Source organism: Monodelphis domestica, chromosome 7 (genome assembly GCF_027887165.1).
Source record: "Monodelphis domestica isolate mMonDom1 chromosome 7, mMonDom1.pri, whole genome shotgun sequence".
Lineage (NCBI taxonomy): Eukaryota > Metazoa > Chordata > Mammalia > Didelphimorphia > Didelphidae > Monodelphis > Monodelphis domestica.
The window spans coordinates 231,029,521-231,053,945 of NC_077233.1; the positions used below are offsets into that span (position 1 = coordinate 231,029,521).

Sequence of the window (24,425 nt, forward strand, 5' to 3'; positions counted from 1 at the left end):
AAGGAAGTCCAATCAGTTGCTTAGTTCTATTTATTGTGGGCAGCTAGATGACCTTGAATCAGGAAATCTCTTCTTAATGAATCCAATTCTGGCCTCAGACATTAATTCTGTGAACTTGGGCAAGTCACTTCACCCTGTTTGCCTCCATTTCCTCATCTGTAAAATGAGCTGGAGAAGGAAATAGCAAACTGCTCTAGTATCTTTGCCAAGAAAATGCTAAATGGGGTCAATAAGAGTTGGAAATGACTCAACAATATTTTATCTCTGCCAATGTCTTAAATTAGTCTTCTTTTCTATTTTTATTGTCATTATCTTAATCTAGGTTCTGGCCTTTTGCCTATACCACTACAACAGCCTCAGAACTGGCTATACAGGTTCCAGTCTCTTCTCCCTTCCATCCAGTTTTATCTTCAATCTTCTTTATTGAAGGATCTGATCATGCAATTCCTTCAATGAAACCCTCTTACCATCCTCAATTGTTTTCTTAGTAAATCCCAAACTTCTTAGCCTGGCATTCAAGGCTTTCCACAATTTGGGTTTGATCTCCTCCTATCCTTTACTTTTTTCTCTTTGGTCTCCAAAGTGGGGTGTGAGGCGGCTATGACTTGATCCACCAAATGATGCTGACTGAAGGATAGAAAGAGAGGTCACATTCAAGGTTGTGCTGGAGCCAATTTGGACCAGCTCATGAGAAATTGTGAAAAGTTCAGAGTCAACATTTTTATACCTTGATCTGCAAATCAGGAGGAGACTATATTGAATAGAGATAATGAAGGAGAGCAATTCAGGAAAATCCCATCAGTTGCTTGATTTTTAAAAATTATTGTTGTCTAGGTTTTTTAAAGTGTTAATAATGAAGATTAAATGTCTTATTATTGCTACCTCCATAATACTCACACACCTGTCTTTTTCTTTCTGCTCACACAGCCACCTAGACTAGTTCAGACTCATCATCTTTTACCAAGTATATTGCAATGGCTTCCTAACTGATCTTGTCTGAAACCTCTTCTCCCTCCAAATTGCTGACAAAGTGATTTTCCGAAAGTAGACACATCTAATTGTATGACCTCTGACCCACCCAAAGTCACAAGAAACAATCTCCCCCCACCTTACAGAAGTTATTAATTGTAGGAGCTGCCTGCAGTTCCTATACAATTTACTTGTGAGTGGTTACCTGAGAAGGAGAATGGAGACTGGAGGAAAATGGATGAAGCGATAGTAGAGATAGAGGGAGAAACAAAGGAATAAAGACTTAGAGACAACAAGTTAAAATACTAGAGGTGTAGCAAACTCCCTTGATGCTTCTCAAAAGAAAAAGGGCAAGAGGAGCAAGAGGAGTAAGAGGAGCAAGAGGGAGGCTCCCATGTGTCCCCAAACTTTTATTGCAGAGATTAGGAATGTAGCTCGGGAGGTAACTAATGAATATGTGACATGGCATATATTTTAACACTGGTTGAATTGATGATCACCTAATCAAATAGGAAGAGACAAGTCCAACAAGTGACTTGGAAAGGAATGTGGTCTAACAAGGTGTGAGCTAGGACCCTGCTCAGGAATTCTTTCATCCCTTGGACTGAAGATTTGTCAATACAATAATCAATAAGTAACATGACCATGAATCTGGCATATGAACACATAAGATACAATATCAATACATCAATAATACTTCAAGATGCTAATATGCCTGGTATGCTACATTAATCTTTTTTGCATTATGGACCACTTTAGTGGTCTGATTAAAACTATGGAACTCCTCAAGCTAATGGTTTCAAATACATAAAAATAAAATACATAGGATTACGAAGTAAACCAATTATCCTGAAATACATTTAAAATATGCTTTAAAAGTTCACAGACCCCTAGTTAAGTATATCTGTGTGGCTAGTAGCTCCCTAATGACTCCAGGATCAAATATTGCTATTTTTTTTTTTAGGAATCTCATCCTTTTAAAATTTCTATTTCCTTGTAAGACATATAATTATTAATATAGTAGCACATATATGTAATTTTCAAATTAAGCAAACTAGTCAACTGCTCTTTTGTTACCTTCTATTAATACTTTTGATACTTTTCTTATCTCTCTATCTACATTCATATTCTTTTTCTATCTAGAATGACTGTGCTCTTATGTCCTCAAATACATACCTATTGAAACACTACCCACCTTTCAGGACTCACTTCAAATGCCAGAACTCCTTCCTGAAACTTTCTCCGATTCTCCCAGTTGGAAATGATATTTCTGTTCTTTAAAGTTTAGCAAATTTAAAGGGCTTGTGTAACTCTTACATAATATACTCAGAAAGGTGTTGTGAAAGATGGACAGTGTTAAGCTGCAAAAGAATGTTAACAAGCAGCACATTTATTGGCCACCTGCTTTGTTCTAGGTAATATACTTTGTCCTTAAGTCATTTTCAGATGGATCTGACTTTTCATGACCCCATTTGAGGTCTTCTTGGCAAAGATACTAGGGTGATTTGCCATTTCTTTCTTCAGTTCATTTTAAAGATGAGGAAACTGAAGCAAACAGGGTGAAGTGACTTTCCTGGGGACACACAACACCACAGATTACATTAATTTGAAGACATGCTTTCTTCCCAACTAAACTTTTTAAAGTGGGTGTATGTGAAAAGAGAATTGCTTTTATTTAGTCTTGATGTCTCCTTCAGGAATAATAAAGAGGACATGTGCCTTGAAGTGGGGGGGGGGGGACTTTGGTTCAAATCTTGGCTCTTAAATAGGCAGGCTGGGTAACCCCAAGTTGCCCTCCAAGCAACCCTCTAAAACTTAAATTCTCCATGGGTATTGGAAGTTCCCTTACTGGAAATTCTCTACACCATGAAGTCAAGGGTTCAGACACTCCTCTCCACTAAGTCTCCCACAATGCCTAAAAAATGTTTGCTTAAATATACTAGGAATTTAATAAATGTTTGTTTAATGTGAGTGTTTTAAAACAATTGAGAAGGTAATGGGAAATAGAGATATTTGGTGGAAAGATGGTTAAGATTTGTTCTCCTTTCTATTCATTAAAGTACCTCTCGACATATTGATCTTCAGCCTTTGTTTCAATATTCTGATTCTACATTGCAAAAAAATATGTCAAAGATCTATGATTTTGTCACCAAGAATTCTTTCTACCAAGGAAGACGAGAGGACCTCTAGGGTACCTTCCAGCTCTAAATGTCTCAGCCCAATTTTATATGCTTTTCTATCAATTAATCCACAAGCATTTCTTAAAAGCACACTAAATGTTATGCACTGTGCTAGGTATGAGGAGTACCAATACAAAAGCTAAGACATACCTACCCTTCAAGATGCTTACATTCCATTAGGAGGAACAAGGTATCTACAAAATAAATACAAAGTCATTTTGGAGGCCAAGAAGAATTAACAAGTGGGAGAATCCTCTTAAAGGAGACCGGCACTTAAGCTGAGTTTTGAAGAAAGCTCAGAGTTCTAAGAGGCAAAGGTGAGGAATTAAGTATTCCAAGAATAGGGAGACCATATGCAAAACAATGGAGGTGGGAATTGTAATGGTGTAAATAGGAAACAAGAGGGGAAGCTAGCTGGAGCAGCAGATAGTGAATGGCCTAAAGTCAAGAAGACATCTTCCCCAGTTTAAATTTGGTCTCAGACAATTCCTACTTGTGTTTCCCTGGGCAAGTCACTTCACCCTATTTACGTCAGTTTCTTCATCTGTAAAGTGAGCTGGAGAAGGAAATAGCAAACCACGTCAGTATCTTTTGCCAAGAAAACCCCAAAAGAGATCAAGAAGAGTTGGGGGCATGATTGAACAATTGGTGGATCAGTTTAGCTGTAGCATGGAAGGCTTAAGGGAGAATAATATGTAATCAATCTTAAAAGACTGGCTGAAACCACATTTTAAAGGACTTTAAATTCCTGAGAAGTTTGCATTTTATCTTAGAGGAAACAGGAAATCCACAGTCACAGAGCTGGGAAGTGTCTGAGGCTAGATTTGAGTTCATGACTTTCCATTTCTCTCTGGGTCTCACTCTCAATCCACTGAGCCATCTTAGCTGCCCCCTATTAATTCCTTTTTTTTTTTAACACATACCTTCTGTCTTAGGATCAATACTATGTATAGGTCCCAAGGCTGATTAGCCAATGGGGGTTAAGTGACCTGCCCAGGGTCACAAGGCTAGGAAATGTCTGAAGTCACATTTGAAACTAGGACCTCCAGTCTCTAGGCCTGGCTGTCAATCCACTGAGCTACCCAGCTGCCCCCTTAATTCCCTCTTGAATCCAAAGTTGGTTCTCTTCTCAGTTGCCAGGAACAGCTCATACTGATTATCTGCTCCTTTCCAGGTTTGATGTTTCTTACTGTGTGAGCAGCTTCAGTGCACAGAGCCCTGAGAAATACTCCTCCTCTCCTCTCTGCCACCTATGCTTTCTGGCTAAGGTACAACAGAAGAGTCATTCCCTTCTCAAAGAGCTAGGCTCTTCCCCCATAGCTGGCCTTTCTCTACCCTGCCCAGTGTCCCTGTCTTTAAATTCTCTGGCCTCAACAGTCTCCCAGAGCTGCCTATTTTGCTTTTTACAGGCCTTTAGACACATGGCATCTTAAATTCCATCTCTTCATGCTCATAGAAAGATAATAATGTGACACCTTCTTTGCACCTAGTTAAACACACTGACAACCTTATTTCAGCCTCTTTTTTTGATTTTACCAACTGTATTGAAGTCAGGTTGGATGTCAAGTAATCGATTAGGGGATCCTTTCCCTCCTTCCAATGTCATTATACCCACTTAATCCTAACCTTGGGAAGTAGAAAACATAAGTAATGTCTCATAATTTTATTAGAAAATTTAAATTTTAATAGATAGTGGAGTTATCTCTCATGCATGGAACATATCCTCTCTAAATTGCCATCCTAGAATCTTTTTTCAAGATCAAACTCAAGTACTTTCTTCTCCATAAAGTCTTTCCTAATTTCCCCAACTACTACTGCCCTCCTTCCCAAATCACTTTGTTATTATTTACTATTTTATTCTATTGTTATGTGAGAAATTCTTCCCTCTGAGTTCATGTAGTGGGTAACTACTACTAATCATATATTAACCATAATGCAGAAATTAAAGAGGTAAAAACCTAGGTTTTGTTAATATGCTTATAGGTTCAGGCCTCAAAACAAAAACCTCTATTAGGAATTTCATGATCCTTTTTATAGGAAAATTTATGTCAGAGCCACAGAGAAATAATTCACTTTTATAATGCACATGTACATTCTTGTACATTCTTTTTAGGCCATAAAAATCAAAGAGGAGATACATCCACAATTTCATATATTTCTTAAACTGAAAAAATTTACAGTCATAATCTCATAAATGCTTTAAGGAAACAAACTTTGTTCAACAAACTGTATAGGTAAATCAGATTATATTTTAAGTTTTTTTAAATATATATTTTTAATATTTTAAATCAGACTAATTTTAAGAGGATTCAAAATATACTGAGGAAGATTTGCATGCCCTCAAGTCAAGGACAGTTAATTTTCTTCCTCTGACTTATCTAAGGAATGTTTCTCACTAAACTTTTCACAGGCCAGGGAACAGGTTTTGGCCCTGTGAAGTTAATATTCATCAACAGTTGCAGGAAGAATAAAAGGAAATCTAAAAAAAATTCTCACACTACTTATCTTCCCTCCTATAGATGGAAGTTCCTTAAGAGAAGGCCCTTTGATTGATATCTAAATGGTATTTGTTTTATTAAATGGCATGGTATTATCTAATTTACTGAACTGTGAAGAGAACACTAAGCAAACTCTAGTGATACCTTTTCACATGAGGTCACTAAGGTCCCAGGCGGTTAGTTAGCAGTAAAACGAGAGGGAGTTGGCTCAAAGGACCTCTCGGATTCCTTCCAGCTCTAGTTATTTTCTATTCTTTTCTCAAAATCACAAAACCAGGCAGGTGACAGGGACAGCATTTCAATCCAACTTGTGTTTCACAGAGAAGTTTAAGACACCTTTACTAATTTAACCAAGCAGCCGATGTCTGCGGGAACTAAGCCACTAGTCCCGCCCCCAGCTTTCTCCTTACCAACCAAGGGGCTTCCTGTTGGCTAGGTTTTTCACACTTACTTCTCAAGAGGGGCGAGGGGGGGGGAGGGGAACCACGTTGACTGGCAAGAGGCGTTACCGCAGGATTTACGTCATAATCCCGCGTCCCCGTCCCACGGAGGGAACACGTGGTTTGGAACCGCTGCCGCGTGCTTTCCTCCTTTCCCGCCCCACATAGTCTCCGCTCCAACGCCCCCGTTTCTCCACGATGGCCGCGGCCGCGGAGCAGCCTAGACATATGAGCGGAGTGAAACGAAGAGGGAAGGCCCAGTATGTGCAAGCTAAGAGAGCCCGGCGCGGGGGTGGCGGCGGCGGCCCGAGGCAGCTGGAGCCTGGGCTTCAGGGCATTCTCATTACCTGCAACATGAACGAGCGCAAGTGTGTGGAGGAGGCCTACAGCCTCCTCAACGAGTACGGGGACGACCTATACGGGCCCGAGAAGGTAAAGGGCGGGGGGTAGTGGTGCAAGGAATAGGAGAGACTGGGAGCTGAGGGGAGGAGAGCAGAGCATTAGAGCGCGCGCCGCGCTTTGTGTCCAGACCTGCCCGCACACGTCCTGCGTCTGGGAAGAGGTGATTAGTTAGGCCGAGCCTGTGGAAGAAGCGACCTGCCCTCCTTCGGCCCCTGACCGGAGGCGGAGATAGGGCGTGGCTGTGACTGGTTGCATTGCCTTGCCCTGCCCTGCCCACTGTGGCTCCTTCCTTATTATCAGCACCTCACAGTGATAACTTTAAAAATCTTTTTAAAGCAACAAAAATTATAAGCAGCTTTAAAGTTTGCAGTGCATCATGTATAGATATACACATGTGGGGTGTGGCGTACATGCTTATTATATATGTATACTCATGTAAAGTATTCCAAAGGTCTTAGTGTTCCTGGATGTGCATGTACCTCTACCTGTCTATACATACATGTACGTGTTGTGTGCAAAAGTTAGTTTGTGTGTACATGTCTATTCAATATATATTTTCGAACTATGTGTTCCAGAAGTCTTAGAACTTGTACATACACACGTGTAGGGTGTTTGAAAAATTTTTAGCATCCGTGTGTAAATACACATATATGGACACACATACCTATACATAGCCTTATATGTATGTTTCAGGTTTTAATTTTATATGCATATGTGTATGTACAGGGTGTTCCAAACGTTTAGTATCGTTTTAAGCTACTAAAGCTTTAAACTGAACCAAGACTTATGTGATGCAGTGTTTAAGAAGAGAGGACCATGAAATTATATTGTGTGCATGTTTTCTAAAAGTCTTAGTTTATGTGTACAGTGTTCCAAAAGTCTTAGTATAGGTAATGTAGAGTATGTTAGAAAAATCTTTGTCTAGGTATGCATATATGCACACATAACCATACACAGGTATGCATGTGTGTTTAAGGTGTTTTAAAATCTTGGTGTACATATGTGTTTGTGTATACACAGATGGACAACATGTTGCAAAAGTTTAGTGCAGTTTTAAGCTACTAAAAGTTTTAAACTGAACTAAGACTTTTATGACCCTGTTTATGAAGAAAAAAGGATCATGAAAAAATATCATGTGTATTATGTGTACATATACACCAGGATTTTTGGAGCATCCTCTGTGTGTGTGTGTGTGTGTGTGTGTGTGTGTGTGTACACAAAGACTTTTAGAACATCTTGTGTGTACACATACATATATTCATACACATTACTTGTATATGTTAAGTAATATATTGTTGAGGAAACGGAGGTACAGAGAATGATAGTGACTTGCCCAAGAACTGTATGGGGGAGGATGTCTACATATTCCTAACATAGCAGATCATAGAATCCAAAGTGAAAGAGAGCTTAGAGGTCAATTGAATCTGAAGATCACGCAGAAAGAAAAGTGACTTGACCAATGTCACTTATGGAGTACCTAGCTTAATTGGGAGCTAGGGACTAATTCAGAGGAGGATTGATCAGTAAGACATACCAGAGCCTATTTCCATTGTCTCCATTAGTGAATGCTATAAATAGTTCAAATCCTTTTTTTTTTGGTAGGGGCTTAAATTAATAGCTGAAGCCCTAGAACACTTTTTAAAAAGAAAACAGGACCCTGAAAAGATATATTTATTTTGGGAAAGGAAGCATATATGTATAACTGAAAATTCACCAACTGTAACAATCTGAAATTTAGAGGAGAAACTATGATGAGAGTAGGGTGGGAAAGTAGGGATGTATTCTGCAGTTGAGGGGGTGGGGCAGGCAATCTGTTACATCTCTGTATCCCCAAAGTAAAATTCAATCAACAATGCAAATTTTGTTATGAGCCACCTAAAGTTTTCTGTGTTTATCTAATCACTGTTTTAAAATCTGGACTGGTACCTTTGTTTATACTTCTCAACTTGACAGTTTGTAGACAAGGATAAGCAACCATCTGGAAGTGAGGAGGAAGAGGAAGATGATGCAGAAGCTGCCTTGAAGAAAGAAGTCAGTGAGATTCAGGCATCTACAGAATTGAGATTAAGACGATTTCAGTCAGTGGAAAGTGGAGCAAATAACGTGGTCTTCATTAGAACACTTGGCATAGGTGTGTGAATTCTGGACTTCCTAATATAACCACTTTGCAATAATTGTCCTTATAGATCTGGAGGGGGAATATCCCTGCCTCAGAGTGTTAACATATTAAAAAAAAAATGACTTCATGGCTTGACCATGATCATTTGGCTAATAGGGTAAATATTCTTCTAGATTTTTATTTTTCTGAAGAAAAGTTTTTACAACAAATGGAGAATATTTTGCCAGATGACATGATATAAGTAGAATAATGTGTTAATACAGCTGGCTGGCATGTATATGTGTATATATATATATAAATTTTTTCTGGCTTTCATTTTTGTTCATGTTTCTACCAGAATAACAGCAGTGTCCCAGAGAAGTTATATATTCCTTAGTATTGTATCTAAAATCCTGTCAAATCTTAAGATCTCTGCTAAATTACCTTGTTGAGTTAAAAAAAGGAAAAAACAAGGGGAGATTTCTAAAATATGTAAAAATGTATTCTTTTTGTTCTATAATAGTTTTTCTTCTTTTTCCCTCCTAAGAACCTGAGAAACTTGTACATCACATCCTAAAGGATATGTACACAACCAAGAAGAAGAAAACACGGGTTATTCTGCGTATGTTGCCCATATCTGGCACATGCAAAGCTTTCTTAGAAGATATGAAAAAATATGCTGAAACCTTCTTGGAACCTTGGTTTAAAGCACCAAATAAAGGGACATTCCAGATTATTTACAAAGCACGTAATAATAGTCACATGAGCAGAGAAGAAGTTATTAAAGAACTAGCAGGTATGTTTCAGGTAACTGGTTATGCATAGGGGTATGATACCATTGTGGTGTAGTACAGTGCTTTAGCAGGAGGCCTATAGTTGAAACTCTGTTTCAGTCCCAGTTCTGTCATTTGTTTTTAACCTTAACTAAGTTTTTTAAACCTCTTCTGGGGCTCTTTCTTCATTTGGATGAGATGTCTTAGATAGGTAGATGAGATGTCTTAGATAGATAGATGAGATGTCTATAAGTCCTCTTATAAAGCTGTAATTGTACTTTGAATCTATGATAATCACATTTTTTCCCCCAAAATGAGGCATTTTCTCCTAGAATCAAAGCTTTAATTTTGCATAAATAGTTGTTCATTGGATCATTCGATCATAGATTTAGAACTGAAATGAACTTTAGCATTCACGATGTTCAGCTCACTCATTTTATAGTTGATTTTTGGGAAACAAAATCCAAAATTCAGAAATCTGAGGGTTTGAGAGGTTCATTGACTTTTCTACGGCCAGTCACATAGTTAGTAGTCATTTCCAATGATTCAGATCTAGAATTTCTCATTGCAAGTCTAGCATAGTGTCCACCATACTAGACTGATTCTCTAATCAATCTTTTAAGGTATATTTAAAATATAGTGTAATGATCCTAGCATTTCTGGGTTTTCAAAAAGTTGTATTTATTATAGCAGATGTGCTTTTTATAGGTTACTAAGGTGGACTTTTTGAGAGTTAAAAGAAAGTTACACAGGCAGGTATCTACTACCTCATATGTATTGCTTTGCAGATCTGCAGTAATTTTTAACAGCCATATTTTAAGTTTTACTAGAATGTGTTATTCCAACAAACCAGAGATATAAGCTAATGATGAACCTTCTTAACCTAGGTGCTTTTTCATCTTTTCCTCTTGCAGGAATAGTGGGCTGCCTCAATCCTGAAAATAAGGTTGATCTCAGTAATCCCCAGTATACCATTGTGGTGGAAATCATTAAGGCTGTCTGCTGTCTGAGTGTTGTCAAAGATTACATGCTGTTCAGAAAATATAACCTTCAGGAAGTGGTCAAGAGTAACAGAGAGGGGTCTCAGCCAAACCCTGGTCAGGACTCACAAGTAAAAAACGGGAAAAGAGCAAAATTGGAGTTGGAAAACACAGACAAGGAGAATCTCAAGTCAAATGAAAGTGACTCTGCAGAAGACAAAAAGAATCCCCAGGTGGTAGTAGAAGGTAGCAAAGAGGAGGGGCTGCAGAGCCCACTTTCTGAGACCCAGATGGAAAGTGAGAAAGGAGCCAAATCTGAAAATGGAAGCCAAGTTTTAGAAGATTTTAAATCAAAAGAAAGTGACCCAGACTTGGAGAAAAATTAACTAGTCAAGGCAGGAAATAGTAAGAGAATTCCAAAGATGGGCACAAAATAAGCTATCCAAGTTGAGAGAGTGTTATTTTTTGCATAAATAAAACTGGCACTGGAGGCAAATTTAATCTGAAATTTTTCAAAGTTATGGAAGTATTAGAAATACAATGCTATTTTTCACTAGCAGCTCCATTGGTTGAATCAGTAGTGGACAGAAGAGTGGCCATTTTTCCTCCTCCTGGGAGTGAAGAATTAGTTAAATTGCTTATTTTACCGTGGAAAGCAGTTTTTCATCATCTAAAATGGAAAAAGTTGGGGGACAGCATCCTAAAATTTCTAAAAAAGAATAAGATTTTAGTTTTTGGACCATTGCTTAAAGACAGGAAGGTTAAATGTGTTAGAACTTTTTATATTATGAGCAAGGTTTAACCTACAAGTTGTTAGATTCTTAGGATGTCTGCTTTTCCAGGGTTTTTGTGGAATACCTTAGAAGAAAAATTTATGTGCATTATTAGCCGTATCATTTAGGGAAATGGGGGGGAAATGCTTTATATAAAATTACAGTCTGTGCTCTGCTTCAAGAAAGAAGTTACTCTCATGGTGTAGAAGCATGAGACTCAGATTCCTAAGAATTTATTAAAAGCATTTGAGCAGATAAAGATGGCCACATTTATCTAGAATGTACTTAGTTTAGTATATAATGCCATAAAGTTGAGTCCCCTTTTACTTGTTAATTTTGAGAGCTCCAGAAAAGAATTTTTTTTTTCATTTTCAAGAGACTTTGACCTTTCATATTTATTTCTGTGGTTTTGATAATATCTGACTGCAACATATTTTTCATGACCAACTCTTCTCCCAAGTCACTTGTTACTGCATCAAGCTTTGTGATAAACTGAATTAGTTCTTTTGAAGTTTTGTTTTCAAGTTTTACAAACTTTTTTTTCATTCTGACATTTCAATTTTAAATGTCAAAATTCCATGGTGCAAATTGATTGGTTCTTTCAGCTCACTGGTATGCTCACACTATCTTACCATGTAGAGAAGAGGGTATATTACTCTGTGTGTTTTGGGGCAATGTTCCATTAATATTAATTTTGACTATAATTTTTAAATGTTCCAAAGGCATAATTCTTTTCCTTATCATTTTGATTAAATACTTGACTGTAACTGCAAGATACTTTTGGCTTTTCACTGTTATTGATACTTTTTTCAGAAATGGAAAAATAAATCTCCCCTACAGAAACCAATGTTTCATCTTTTGCGGTGCAGGGCAAGGAGGAATATGGGAGAGGGTAGAGTATAGACTCTTGCAATAAATATAAATGTATTCAAAACTGGAGTCTCTCTCATCTTGGTGTGGTAGTGGTCTTCAATTCTTAAAAGCTGTACGTATAAGTGAGAATAGGTCTTTTCAAGCCGCAAAGGTTTTATGTCTGGATCCATAAGTGGTGCAGGGTCTGTAGTCCAACTTTCCCAAATGTATGGAGATGTGGCTGTAAGGGTAATTGATTTCTTTTAATTGTAGCAAACTCCAAGGATGATCTAGGATAGTGTTGGCAAAGGTTTTCAAGATTGTGTGCCCAAACTGCAACTTCAAGCTGCCTGTGAGGCCCCCACCCCCACCCTAGAGAGAGAAGGGAGGAAGTGCTCATTTTGGGTGGCTGGACTGAGGGGCACTGGGAATAGGGGGGAAGGGGCAGCTTCCCCCACCCCCCAGATCCTTGAAGTAGGTATGCCATTGTGTGCAGAGTTAATCACTACATAAGAAGGATTAAGTTCATAGTTCCTTTTATAAAGCAAAGAGTCTTTTTAAAAGTTTTATCACCCTGCTTTGTAAATTGGAATATTTTAATAGTGAATTTTCTTTAAATCAAAGAGTATCTGTTCTTTGCAGTTCTACTATAAGCCATAAAATTGAGAACAATATATCCAATAACTACAATAATTTAGATGAAAATATTACTTAAAAGCTAGCTGAACTCTGATTACCTACAATGACCAGTGTTGGTTATGAAGGACAGATGATAAAATAAGCAGGAGTATGGAGAGTTACTTGTGATCATGTGGTTGCTGGGTCTGTTCGTTTTGATGAATTATTTGGTGTTAAAAATAAAAGGCATAAAATTATATTTTTTAAAACTTGAAAAATCCATTCTTTGAAACTAATGAGCTTCTAAAACATAGATGCTTTGTCAATTTAAAAAATAAATATGTGAAGAATGGAAGAACATAGTTTTCTGGAAATATAGTTTTAATTCTTTGGCTCTACAGATTAAAAGGCCATTTCCTAAATATTTTTGGACTACTTTAAGGCTTAAAGATGGTTAGAGAAAGCAGAGATTTAACATTTTAGTTTTTCAAATGGGAAAATAAGCCCCACTAACATTGTACAGTACTGTGATTTGATAGTAACCAGTCATGAGAATATGGTTAAGATAGCAAGAAGTAAAAGTAAAAGCAGACAAAAGAATGCCATGTAAATGCACAAGAGGCATCTCTTCATTCTGGTCAAGTTAAGCTCGTCCCCATTCTTGGTCTCTTAGTACATTTCGTTTTATTTTTCCAGTGATGGTCTTTGGTAGTTCTTGAACAAATTCCATCTAGTAGAGAGAAGCATACCACAAAACTATTAACATCTTTTCCTTGACCTTGCTGGGAGACTAGGAACTGTTTGTACTAATGAATTTAAAATACTGATTTTTCTAGATGTGGAAGGTCATCTTTATAAATACCTCTGACACCAAAGTAGGGGTTTGATGGTAAGTTGGGATAAAAAAAGAACATACTGGTGGTTGGATTGAATTGACCAATTTTCCACAAGTTGGTATATTCAGGGTTTTTGTCCTTGGAGAGATAATGAAGATTAATCATAGAATATTGGGACTCCAGAGGAGCCTTGAGATGATCTAATCTTTCTTGGCAGAACTGTACATCTTAAGTAATTCTTTAAAGGTAGATTTTGATTTCATAAGAGTCTCCACAAAAGATTCTAGTCTGTTTTCTAATACAGTATTATTGTTTGTAACCCTTAAAGTTTGGAGAATTGCTTTGACACATTTGTTACAGTGAGAGTTTAGGAACTAAGTTAGAAATTCTGTGCCATCACGTCCTCAAAATCAAATAACATGTCTATTCTGTGCTTCAGTTTTGTCATTTGTGAAAATGGAAGAGTCTATGCTTGAAAAAATTCTGTCATGGCAAAATAAGTTGAGTTACTGCTATATGCTTGAGAATTATACCAAATTTACATTTTACTACTCAACAAATAAACACTTCTAGTGAGGGTAATTTCTGTAAGATATTTTTCAAAAAAACATTTTTACTTGTGATACTGCATACAAAGAACAATCAGTAATCTTCTATGGCAATTTTTCTTTGATTTAAAAGGTTTAATAAGCAGAATAACTAGAAATAATAAAAATAGCTAGCATTTATTTGTACGGTACGTTGCAAATATAATTTTCTACTTGACCACCTTGAGAAATAGGAGCTATTATTACTATTCCTGTTTTACAGATATGGAAACTGAGGCAAATAGCAGTTAAGTGACTTTTTGAGTGTTACAGAGTTAATAAGGGTCTGAAGCTGGATTTAAACTCAGATCATAACTCCAGGTCTAGTACTCTAGTACTCTGCATCACTTAGCTACCTCTTTAGATGTATTTCTTCAGAGGTCTCTCTACAAATAATAAAAGTAAGGCTAATACATGTGTAAAGTAGAGACCTCTTAAGACCTCTTTAGAGTCTTGTGGTCACTGGACCCTTTTTTGAAGAGTATCAGTTGGTCTGCTATGATTTTATTAGTCCAGAGCATGACTTTATGAAATATATGCCATTATAATAGCAATGTACAGGAAAAGAACAACAAAATCTAAATACTATTTAATCTTTTTTTTTTTTAAGCCCTTACCTTCTACCTTAGAATCAATACTGTATATTGGTCCCAAGGCAGACAAGTGGTAAGGGCTAGGTAATGGGCTTAAGTGATTTGCCCAGTCACACAGTCAGAAAGCGTCTGAGGTTAGATTTGAATCCCAAACCTCCCATCTCTCATCCTGGCTCTCAATCCACTGAGCCACCTGTTGCCCCTACTATTTATTCTTAATTATCCATCTTGGCCTTAGAGAAGAGTTAAGAAAATAGACCTCCATCCCTCCTTTGCAAATATGAATACGGGTTTGATTTGAATTTAGGCCTTCTAGACTCCAGTCCTAATCACTTATACCACCTAACTGCTTCTTAAATAGAAGAGTGTTAAAAGGGATATATTTGTAAATAAAGATGACATTTTTTAAAAAAGATCAATAAGGTAGGAAAACTGGAGCAGCACCCAAGGTGCTCTTTTCTTCCTTCAGATTTTCCCTTTTTAAAAAACTGAAATTGACATCAAATAACAGAATTTTCCATTTGCAAAGAACTGAATCTATTACATAGTCTTTCTTTTTTTTTTTAAGTAAATACAAAATTGAACTCAGCAGTCCTTTTATTTTTAGATACTTGCCTTCCTGGGGTATTTGTAAGGTGCGGTTACTTTTTTCACATGATTCTGAAGCTCCAGAGTCAATGTCTCTGTATTGGTGGATTTATAGGGTGCAGCCAAGACCACAAAAGCTTTCACCACCTGCCAGGAGAAAAATCCGCATCTCTGTTACAGTGGTTTTCAAGCAACATCAAAGGATTTCCCCATCCAGATGAAGTACTTTTCTTCATTTAGAAAGGAGATTACTAACTAACTAATTAAATACAAATTTTCAAATAAAAAAGATAGAAAAAAAGAGTGTTAATGCCTTGATGGTGGAGTTGTGAATTGATCCAACCATTCTGGAGGGCAATTTGGAATCATGCCCAAAGGGCTTTAAAAAAATGCCTATCCTTTGATCCAGCAATACCACTACTGGGTTTGTATCCAAAAAAGGAAAAAAAACAACTGGGCAAGGACCTATTTGTACAAATATTTATAGCTGCACTCTTTGTGGTAGCAAAAAATTGGAAAACGAGGGGGTATCCCTCGATTGGGGAACGGCCGAACAAATTGTAGTATATGATGGTGATGGAATACTATTGTGCTAAAAGGAATGGTAAATTGATGGATTTTTATACAAACTGGAAAGACCTTCATGAACTGATGCAGAGTGAAATAAGCAGAACCAGGAGAACACTGTACACAGACACTGATACATTGTGGGATGATCAAATGTAATAGACTTTGCTACTAAAAACAATGCAATGATACCAGACAATTCTAAGGGACTTATGAGAAAGAATGTCATTCACCTTGAGAGAAAGAACTGTAGGAGCAGAAATCCAGAAGAAAACATGTGATTTATCACTTGTTTATATAGGTATGTGATTTGGGGTTTTGTTCTTTGACAAAAATATATAATATGGAAATGGGTTTGTGATTTTGCATATATATATATATATATAGTGATTGTATTGAGTGATTACATATATATACATAGAGTGATTACATATATATCATATATAATCATACACACACAGACATACATATATATATATATGTATGTATGTATGTATAACCCTGGGAGGGGGGAGGAATGGAAAAAAAAATTTTTAACAAAGGAGAATGTCCACAGAAGAAAACTAAATTAGAGATCCTAAAAATTAAGGGAGAAATTAACAAAATTGAAAGTGAAAGAACTATTGAATTAATAAATAAGACTAGAAGCTGGTATTTTGAAAAAACAAAATAGACAAAGTATTGGTCAATCTAATTAAAAAAAAGGAAAGAAGAAAACCAAATTAACAGTATCATAGATGAAAAGGTAGAACTCCCCTGGAATGAAGAGGAAATTAAGGCAATCATTAAAAACTTTTGTCCAATTATATGGCAATAAATATGCCAATCTAGGTAATATGGGTGAATAGTTACAAAAATATAAATTGCCTAGATTAACAAAAGAAATAGAATTCTTAAATAATCCCCTATCAGAAAAAGAAATCAAATAAGCCATCAAAGAACTTCTTAAGAAAAAATCCCCAGGTCCAGATGGCTTCACAAATAAATTCTATCAAACATTCAAAGAACAGCTAATCCCAATACTATACAGACTATTGACATAATAAGCAAAGAAGGAGTTCTACCAAATTCCTTTTATGACACAAATATGGTACTGATTCCAAAGCCAGGCAGGTCAAAAATGGAGAAAGAAAACTACAGACCAATCTCCTTAATGAACATAGGATACTATGTTCATAAATAGGATAGTAGCAAAAAGACTCCAGCAAGTGATCAGGAGAGTTATTCATTATGACCAGGTAGGATTTATACCAGGAATGCAAAGATGGTTCAATATTAGGAAAACATAATTGACCACATCAACAAGCAAACCTACAAAAATCACATGATTATCTCAATAGACACAAAAAAAGCCTTTGACAAAAACAATACCCATTCCTATTGAAAACACTAGAAAGTAAAGAAATAGAAGGGTCTTTCCTAAAAATAATAAACAGTATCTATCTAAAACCACCAGCAAACATCATCTGCAATGGGGATAAACTTCCCAATAAGACCAGGAGTGAAACAAGGATACCCATTATCACCTCTATTATTTAACATTATACTAGAAACACTAGCAGTAGCAATTAGAGAAGAAAAAGAAATTGAAGGCATTAAAATTGGCAATGAGGAGACCAAGCTATCACTCTTTGCAGATGATATGATGGTTTACTTAAAGAATCCTAGAGAATCAACCAAAAAGCTAGTGGAAATAATCAACAACTTTAGCAAAGTTGCAGGATACAAAATAAACCTGCATAAGACATCCACGTTTCTATGTATCTAACCCATTTCAGCAGCAAGAATTAGAGAAATTCCATTTAAAATCATAGGGTGATTTTAAAAAATAATATAAAATACTTAGGAATCTATCTGCCAAGACAAACACAGGAACTATATGAACACAACTACAAAACACTTTCCATACAATTAAAACTAGATCTAAACAATTAAAAAAACATTGATTGTTCATGGGTAAGATGAGCTAACATAATAAAAATGACCATCCTACCCAAACTTATCTATTTAGTGCCATACCCATTCCACTACCAAAAATCTTTTTTACTGAATTAGAAAAAAACCATAACAAAGTTCATTTGAAAGAACAAAAGATCAAGGAAAAAAATGTGAAGGAAGGTGGTTTTGCAGTCCCAGATCTCAAACTCTATTATAAAGCAGTGGTCATCAAAACAATTTGGTACTGGCTAAGAGACAGAAAGGAGGATCAGTAGAATAGACTTGGGGTAAGTGACCTCAGCAAGGCAGTCTATGACAAGTCCAAAGATCCCAGCTTTTGGGACAAAAATCCACTTTTGGAAGACAGTGTGAGAGAGATTAGGCTTAGATAAACACCTCACACCCTACGCCAAGATAAACTCAGAATGGGTGACTTGAACATAAAGAAGGAAACTGTAAGTAAATTAGGTGAACACAGAATAATATACATGTCAGACCTGTGGGAAGGGAAAGACTTTAAAACCAAGCAAGACATATAAAGAGTCACAAAATGTAAAACAAACAATTTTGATTACATCAAATTAAAAAGGTATTGTACAAACAAAACCAATGTAACCAAATTGAGAAAGGAAGTAACAAACTGGGAAACAATTTTCATAACAAAATCCTCTGACAAAGGTCTAATTACTCAAATTTATAAAGAACTAAATCAATTGTACAAAAAATCAAGCCATTCTCCAATTGATAAATGGGCAAGGGACATGAATAGGCAATTTTCAGTCAAAGAAATCAAAACTATTGATAAACACTTGAAAAAGTGTTCTAAATCTCTGATAATCAGAGAGATGCAAATCAAAACAACACTGAGTTATCACCTCACACCTAGCAGATTGGTTAACATGACAGTAAAGGAAAGTAATGAATGCTGGAGGGGGTGTGGCAAAGTTGGGACATTAATTCATTGCTGGTGGAGCTGTGAATTGATCCAACCATTCTGGAGGGCAATTTGGAACTATGCCCAAAGGGTGATAAAAGACTGTCTGCCCTTTGATCCAGCCATAGCACTGCTGGGTTTGTACCCCAAAGAGATAATAATGAAAAAGACTCGTACAAGAATATTCATAGCTGTGCTCTTTGTGATGGCCAAAAATTGGAAAATGAGGGGATGCCCTTCCATTGGGGAATGGTTGAACAAACTGTGGTATATGTTGGTGATGGAATACTATTGTGCTAAAAGGAATAATGAACTTGAGGAATTCCATGGGGACTGGAATGACCTCCAGGAAGTGATGCAGAGCGAAAGGAGCAGAACTAGGAGAACATTATACACAGAGACTGATACACTGTGGTACAATCTAATAAAATGGACTTCTCCATTAGTGACAATGCAATGACCCTGAACAACTTGGAGGGATCTATGAGAAAGAACACTACCCACATTCAGAGGAAATACTGTGGGAGTAGAAACACTGAAGAAAAACAACTGCTTGACTACATGGGTTGAAGGGGATATGTAGACTCTAAATGAACATCCTAATGCAAACACCAACAGCATGGAAATGTATTCTGATCAAGGACACATGTAATACCCAGTGGAATTGAGCATCGGCTATGGGAAGGGTTGGGGGAGGGAAATAGTGTGATTATTGTAACCAAGGAATAATGTTTGAAATTGACCAAATTTAAAAAAAAAGAAAAATGTTAAGGTAAAGGTCCCAATTTAGCATCTTTAACTTCTGCCAATGCTATTAGCAGCATTGGGAACTTTGAGAGAATCTGGTTTCTAAAGTCAGACCCACGAGCATCATGGAAGCAAAACCCTTGGGCTAGTTTCTTAGACATCCCTGACCACCTTATGCTCCCTGGCAATTACTCACCTCTATTTTATACTTTAAGCATTAAGCATTTCTTTAACAAATCTACCTGTAGAAGTAGGCGACATAGGTAACATCTCTCCTTTCAAGAAGCCTTCCTGATCACTTCCCAACTGTGAGTGCCTTCTCTTCCAAATTAACTTGAATTTAGCTACTTTGTAATCTCTTATAATTGAGGCAGCAAAATGGTGCATTGGATAGAATGCTGGGCTTGGAGTCAGGAAGACCTAAGTTCAAATATGGTCTCAGGCATTCCTAGCTCTATGACCCTGGGCATGTCACTTAACTCTATTTGCCTCAGTTCCTCATCTGTAAAATGAGCTAGAGAAGGAAATGATAAGCCACTCCAGTATCTTTGCCAAGAAAATCCTAAATGGGATCATGAAGAGTCAGACACGAATGAAACAACTGAACAACAAAATAAATATAACTATGAAAAGTAAAGTTACTTGTCCAAAGCCACACAACTACTATCAACTTAGGATTCAGACCCAGACGTCCTGACTCCCAAGGCCACTCACTCTTCTATCTGCTCCAGTACCCATCAGTTAGGAATTGATTTGAATCATCATCCTTAAATTTTTTTTCCTTATGAATTGACTAATCAGACATTTTTACTACCTAATGATTTGTATTAACTGCACTCGATGGGAATTTTAATTTAGTTTAGGGGGGAGATGGCACTTTGGGAGAGTAGCAGACCTCCAAGTAGGCTTGCACTAAAGGGGGAACATAGGCCAGCATGTGACTCCTTGGAAGAAGCTAAAGGAGCTTTGGCCAAAGATAGTTGACCCTTCTTACTACTTTTTCTATGATCAGCTATGCACCAGGCAGGGAGAAATTCCCATGATCCTCCCTCTATCTTTCTGTTCTACACACTGACTCTCAGTTTGAAGAACTATGGCTAGAAATGTTACAATGATTTAGTTCCATGATGGATTAGAAAAGCTTTTGTAGGAATGCTTGGGAAGCTTACCATCTTTGAGTGTGTATGTGTGCATACATATTTATGTACACATAGCACATACACTCTTGTTTTGTTTTGTTTTTTAAACCCTTACCTTCCATCTTGGAGTCAATACTGTATATTGGTTCCAAGACAGAAGAGTGGTAAGGGCTAGGCAATGGGGGTCAAGTGACTTGTCCAGGGTCACACAGCTGGGAAGTATCTGAGGCTAGATTTGAACCTAGGACCTCCTGTTTCTAGGTCTGGCTCTCAATCCACTGAGCCAGCCAGCTGCCCCCAGCATGTACACTCTTGTAAGAGACATTGGTACACATATAATAATACACTTGGGAACAAATATGTAATTGTGCATAATAGACCAAATAAAACCATAGTAAATGTGCAAAATAAACAAAAAATAATGCCTAGTAAATGTTAAATTGTGTATACCACACCAAATTCTGTTCCATTCTTGTTAATATGTATTAATGTATATATTTAAAACAATGTAAATATATTAATATAAATAAATCTATTCATATAACACATTAGAAAATTCATATATTATTAATATAACCATAACCATATATTAATTTTCTAATGTATTGTATAATATTAATGATTATAATAATTTAAAATTGTTATAATGAACATAATGTAATATAATTATATATGATTAACATAATTAATTTATATAATACATTAATATAATATAATAATATTGTTAATGCAATAATGATTAATATAATATATGTATACATTTGTTGTAATTCAGTTGAGTCTGACTCTTCATGACCCCATTTGGGATTTTCTTGGCAAAAATACTGGAGTGGTTTGTCATTTCCTTCTCCAGTTCATTTTACAGATAAAGAAACTGAGGCAAATAAGATTAAATGACTAGTCAAGGGTCACATAGCTAGAGGTACTTGAAGCTAAATTTTACCTCAGGAAGATGAGTCTTCCTGCCTCCAGGTCTGGCACTCTATCTACTACACTACCTAGCTGTCCCGTTTGTAAGTTAGTCAGTGTCTAATATTCATTCATGCATTGCATCTCTTTTTTATTTTAAACCCTTATCTACTGTCTTAGAATTGATACTAAATATCAGTCTGATTCTAGGTCTGGCATTCTATACATTAGGCCACCTAGCTTTCCCCACACAATACTTTTTGACAAGAAGAAACTGCTCTCTATTCCATCATCTAAAAGAGAATTGTGATGAGGGACTTTTCATTAAGTTGCTATTTAAATTATATACATTTTACCTCTCCTCTGATAGGATCTGGACTGCTGACTACAGCAGATTCGACAACAGCTGGATGCTCAATTAGGGCGCTTTCAACTTCAAATGGACCAATGCGGTACCTGGAAAAATATCATAATCACTTTAGATATAGCATCATTTAATCTGATTCCTCTATTTTCCAGGTAGAGAAACTGAGGCCCAGAAAGGTTTAGAGATTCACCCAGAACTATACAGTATATAGCAGAGTTAGGAATAGATCCCGATGCATTTGACTCTAAATCCAAATCCAAGCTGCCACCATAATCTCTATATTAACTTCTAGGAACTTAATTTATTTTTGTTTTGGAAAGGTATTCTCTATTTTGATTTTTCTTCTACCGTATTTTGTTAATTCTACCATGGCTATAACTCTTTTGTCCCTCCTTCCCTTTGTTTTGACTTCTAACAATACCATCCTAGGTCATACTCCCTCCCTTCCTCCCTCCCTCCCTCCCTCCCTCCCTCCCTCCCTTCCTCCCTTCCTCCCTCCCTCCCTCCCTCCCTCCCTCCCTCCCTGTCTCCCTCCCTCCTCCGTCCCTCCCTTCCTCCCTTCCTCCCTTCCTTCCTCCCTTCCTCCCTTCCTCCCTTCCTTCCTCCCTTCCTTCCTTCCTCCCTTCCTCCCTTCCTCCCTTTCTCCCTCTCTCCCTCCCTCCCTCCCTCTCTCCCTCCCTCTCTCCCTCACTTCTTCCTTCCTTCCTTCCTTCCTTCCTTCCTTCCTTCCTTCCTTCCTTCCTTCCTTCCTTCCTTCCTTCCTTCCTTCCTTCCTTCCTTCCTTCCTTCCTTCCTTCCTTCCTTCCTTCCTTCCTTCCTTCCTCTCTTTCTTCCTCCCTCTCTCCTCTGTCTCTGTCTCTGTTCCCCCTTTCTGCCCCTTCTCCCTTATCTTCCATCTTAAAATCAATACTAGGTATTAGGAAAATAGTAAGGATTAGCAATGGGGCTAAATGACTTGGTCAGGATCACACATGCTAGAAAGTGTCTGAGCCCCAATTTGAACCCAGGACCTCCCACCTCCAGGTCTGGCTCTCAATCCAGTAAACCACCTCTGTCCACCTAGGTCGTCATTTTTCACCTGGCCTGTTTCAAAATTGTCCTCTCCTCTAACCTCTCTTCTTTCTAATACCTTGTCCAGAATTTATTTGTAAATTACTCAGTATCTAATATTCATCAGCATGTTGCTGATAATTTTTTTTAACCCTTACTTTCTGTCCTAGTAAAAACTCTAGGACAGAAGGGCTGCCAAATAATCTTCCTAAAGCATATCTGATCAGGCCACTCATTCTCTTGCTTCCTATTGTGGCATGGCTTCCTGATGCCTCAAGTATAAAATATAAACTATTCTTTTTGACTTTTAAAATCCTAAACAATCTAAGCCCAGTCTGTTTCCAGACTTATTTAACATCATTCCCCTTCATTTACACTTATGTGTCACCCAAACTGGACCCCAACTGTTCTCTAGACTTGTTGTTTCTGTCTTCTTCTGTATCTTCATACAAGCTCCCCACCCCCATGCTTAGAACACCCTCCATCCCCTTCCTTTGCCTCTTAGAATCCCTAGCATCCTTCCAAGCTCAGCCCACCTACTACCTCCTAATCCTCCCAATGTCGGTGTTTTCTCCTTAAAATAAATTTGTGTTTGTGTATCTCTTTACAGGTTATATCCTCTAATAGAATGTCAACTCCTTGAGAGCAGGCACTGTTTTTTGTCTCTATCTTTCTAGGTGGCCCTCCTTTGTCTTGCCTCTTAAAACATCCCACCTTTGTGTGACTCTGGGAATATCACTTGAGTACTCAAAGCTCCATGAAACTCCCTAAGACTATAGTTTCCAAGAAGGTGCAGACCTGTATTGATGGAGGAAATTTTCACATCCAAGAGTTCCCTATAATGTAATGAAATCCCAGGTTCATGGCTTGTCCCTATCTTTAAGGTCTAGTGTAATACTTTCTATATATTAACTTTGTATATATTATACATATTAACAATTTTTAAAAAATCCTTAACCTTTTGTCACAGAATCTATACTAAGTATCAATTCTAAGGCAGAAGAGCAGTAAGGACTAGGCAATTGAGGTTAAATGACTTGTCCAGGGTCACACAAGCTAGGAAATGTCTGAGACCAGATTTGAACTCAGATCTTCGTGATTCCAGGCCTGGTACTCTTTATCATCTAATAGCCCCATACTAGCAACTTCATAGATATCCTTTGAATCAAAGTTTGTTGAATTCTCTAAGTAAGGGAAAGGCACTAACCCAGATGATATGATGACATCATCAGCTCTTCCAACAAACCAAAAATAACCATCACTATCCATTATCCCTCGGTCTCCAGTAACATAAAAATTTCCCCTGATGGTGGCAGCTGTCTTTGTTGGATTGTCCTAGGAAGAGAGGAGAAGGAAGCAATTGTAAGATTAATTTGATCCAATAGGGATAAATTCAAAATTTTGAAGCACTTTGTATATCTTTTCAAAAGCAATATATTAGATTCCAAATTTCCATACCACATATTCCAAGAAGAAAGAGAAAGGTCTTGTAGACTTCATTCTAAGGGCAATTTCCCCTTCTGTACCAGGTGGCAGAACATTGCCATTTTCATCTATGATCTAGAATGAGAAAAACGCTTTTTTGCT

General features: G+C 37.2%; 3 protein-coding genes across 13 annotated transcripts in view; 1 reads left to right on the forward strand and 2 right to left on the reverse strand.

Annotated features, from left to right (window-relative positions):
* The window catches only part of LOC100026355 (acyl-coenzyme A synthetase ACSM3, mitochondrial), a 32,221-nt gene extending 25,499 nt beyond the window's left edge, over window positions 1–6,722 (reverse strand). For 4 of the 10 annotated variants that reach the window (XM_056806553.1, XM_056806552.1, XM_056806551.1 and 1 more), the window contains exon 1: window positions 6,058–6,152. The gene's annotated coding sequence lies outside the window, so the exon portion shown is untranslated. Of the gene's footprint in view, window positions 1–467; window positions 798–2,164; window positions 2,620–5,791; window positions 6,025–6,057; window positions 6,153–6,618 lie in introns of those variants that run through there. The other 6 variants (XM_001376961.4, XM_007498199.3, XM_007498196.3 and 3 more) reach the window with 5 other exon arrangements.
* THUMPD1 (THUMP domain containing 1) lies at window positions 6,180–11,956 on the forward strand. Its single transcript, XM_001376945.4, has 4 exons — window positions 6,180–6,519; window positions 8,443–8,620; window positions 9,135–9,383; window positions 10,275–11,956. The coding sequence occupies exons 1-4, from the start codon at window positions 6,286–6,288 to the stop codon at window positions 10,724–10,726; spliced, it is 1,113 nt and encodes a 370-aa protein (XP_001376982.1). The 5' UTR covers window positions 6,180–6,285; the 3' UTR covers window positions 10,727–11,956.
* A 538-nt stretch (window positions 11,957–12,494) lies between these two features.
* The window catches only part of LOC100026318 (acyl-coenzyme A synthetase ACSM4, mitochondrial-like), a 34,684-nt gene continuing 22,753 nt past the window's right edge, over window positions 12,495–24,425 (reverse strand). For both annotated transcript variants that reach the window (XM_056806554.1, XM_056806555.1), the window contains exons 10-14: window positions 24,297–24,398; window positions 24,046–24,173; window positions 21,778–21,877; window positions 15,215–15,334; window positions 12,495–13,313 (exon numbers count right to left, since the gene is read on the reverse strand). In XM_056806554.1, the coding sequence (XP_056662532.1) occupies window positions 13,227–13,313; window positions 15,215–15,334; window positions 21,778–21,877; window positions 24,046–24,173; window positions 24,297–24,398 (537 nt within the window). In that variant the 3' untranslated portion in view covers window positions 12,495–13,226. The remainder of the gene's footprint in view (window positions 13,314–15,214; window positions 15,335–21,777; window positions 21,878–24,045; window positions 24,174–24,296; window positions 24,399–24,425) is intronic.

Bases quoted from the DNA above. Each gene is read 5' to 3' on its own strand.
- THUMPD1 (XM_001376945.4), top strand. From the start codon at position 6,286: ATGGCCGCGGCCGCGGAGCAGCCTAGACATATGAGCGGAGTGAAACGA. The intron at 8,621-9,134 runs GTGTGTGAATTC...TTCCCTCCTAAG, and splicing joins CATTAGAACACTTGGCATAG to AACCTGAGAAACTTGTACAT. The intron at 9,384-10,274 runs GTATGTTTCAGG...TTCCTCTTGCAG, and splicing joins AGTTATTAAAGAACTAGCAG to GAATAGTGGGCTGCCTCAAT.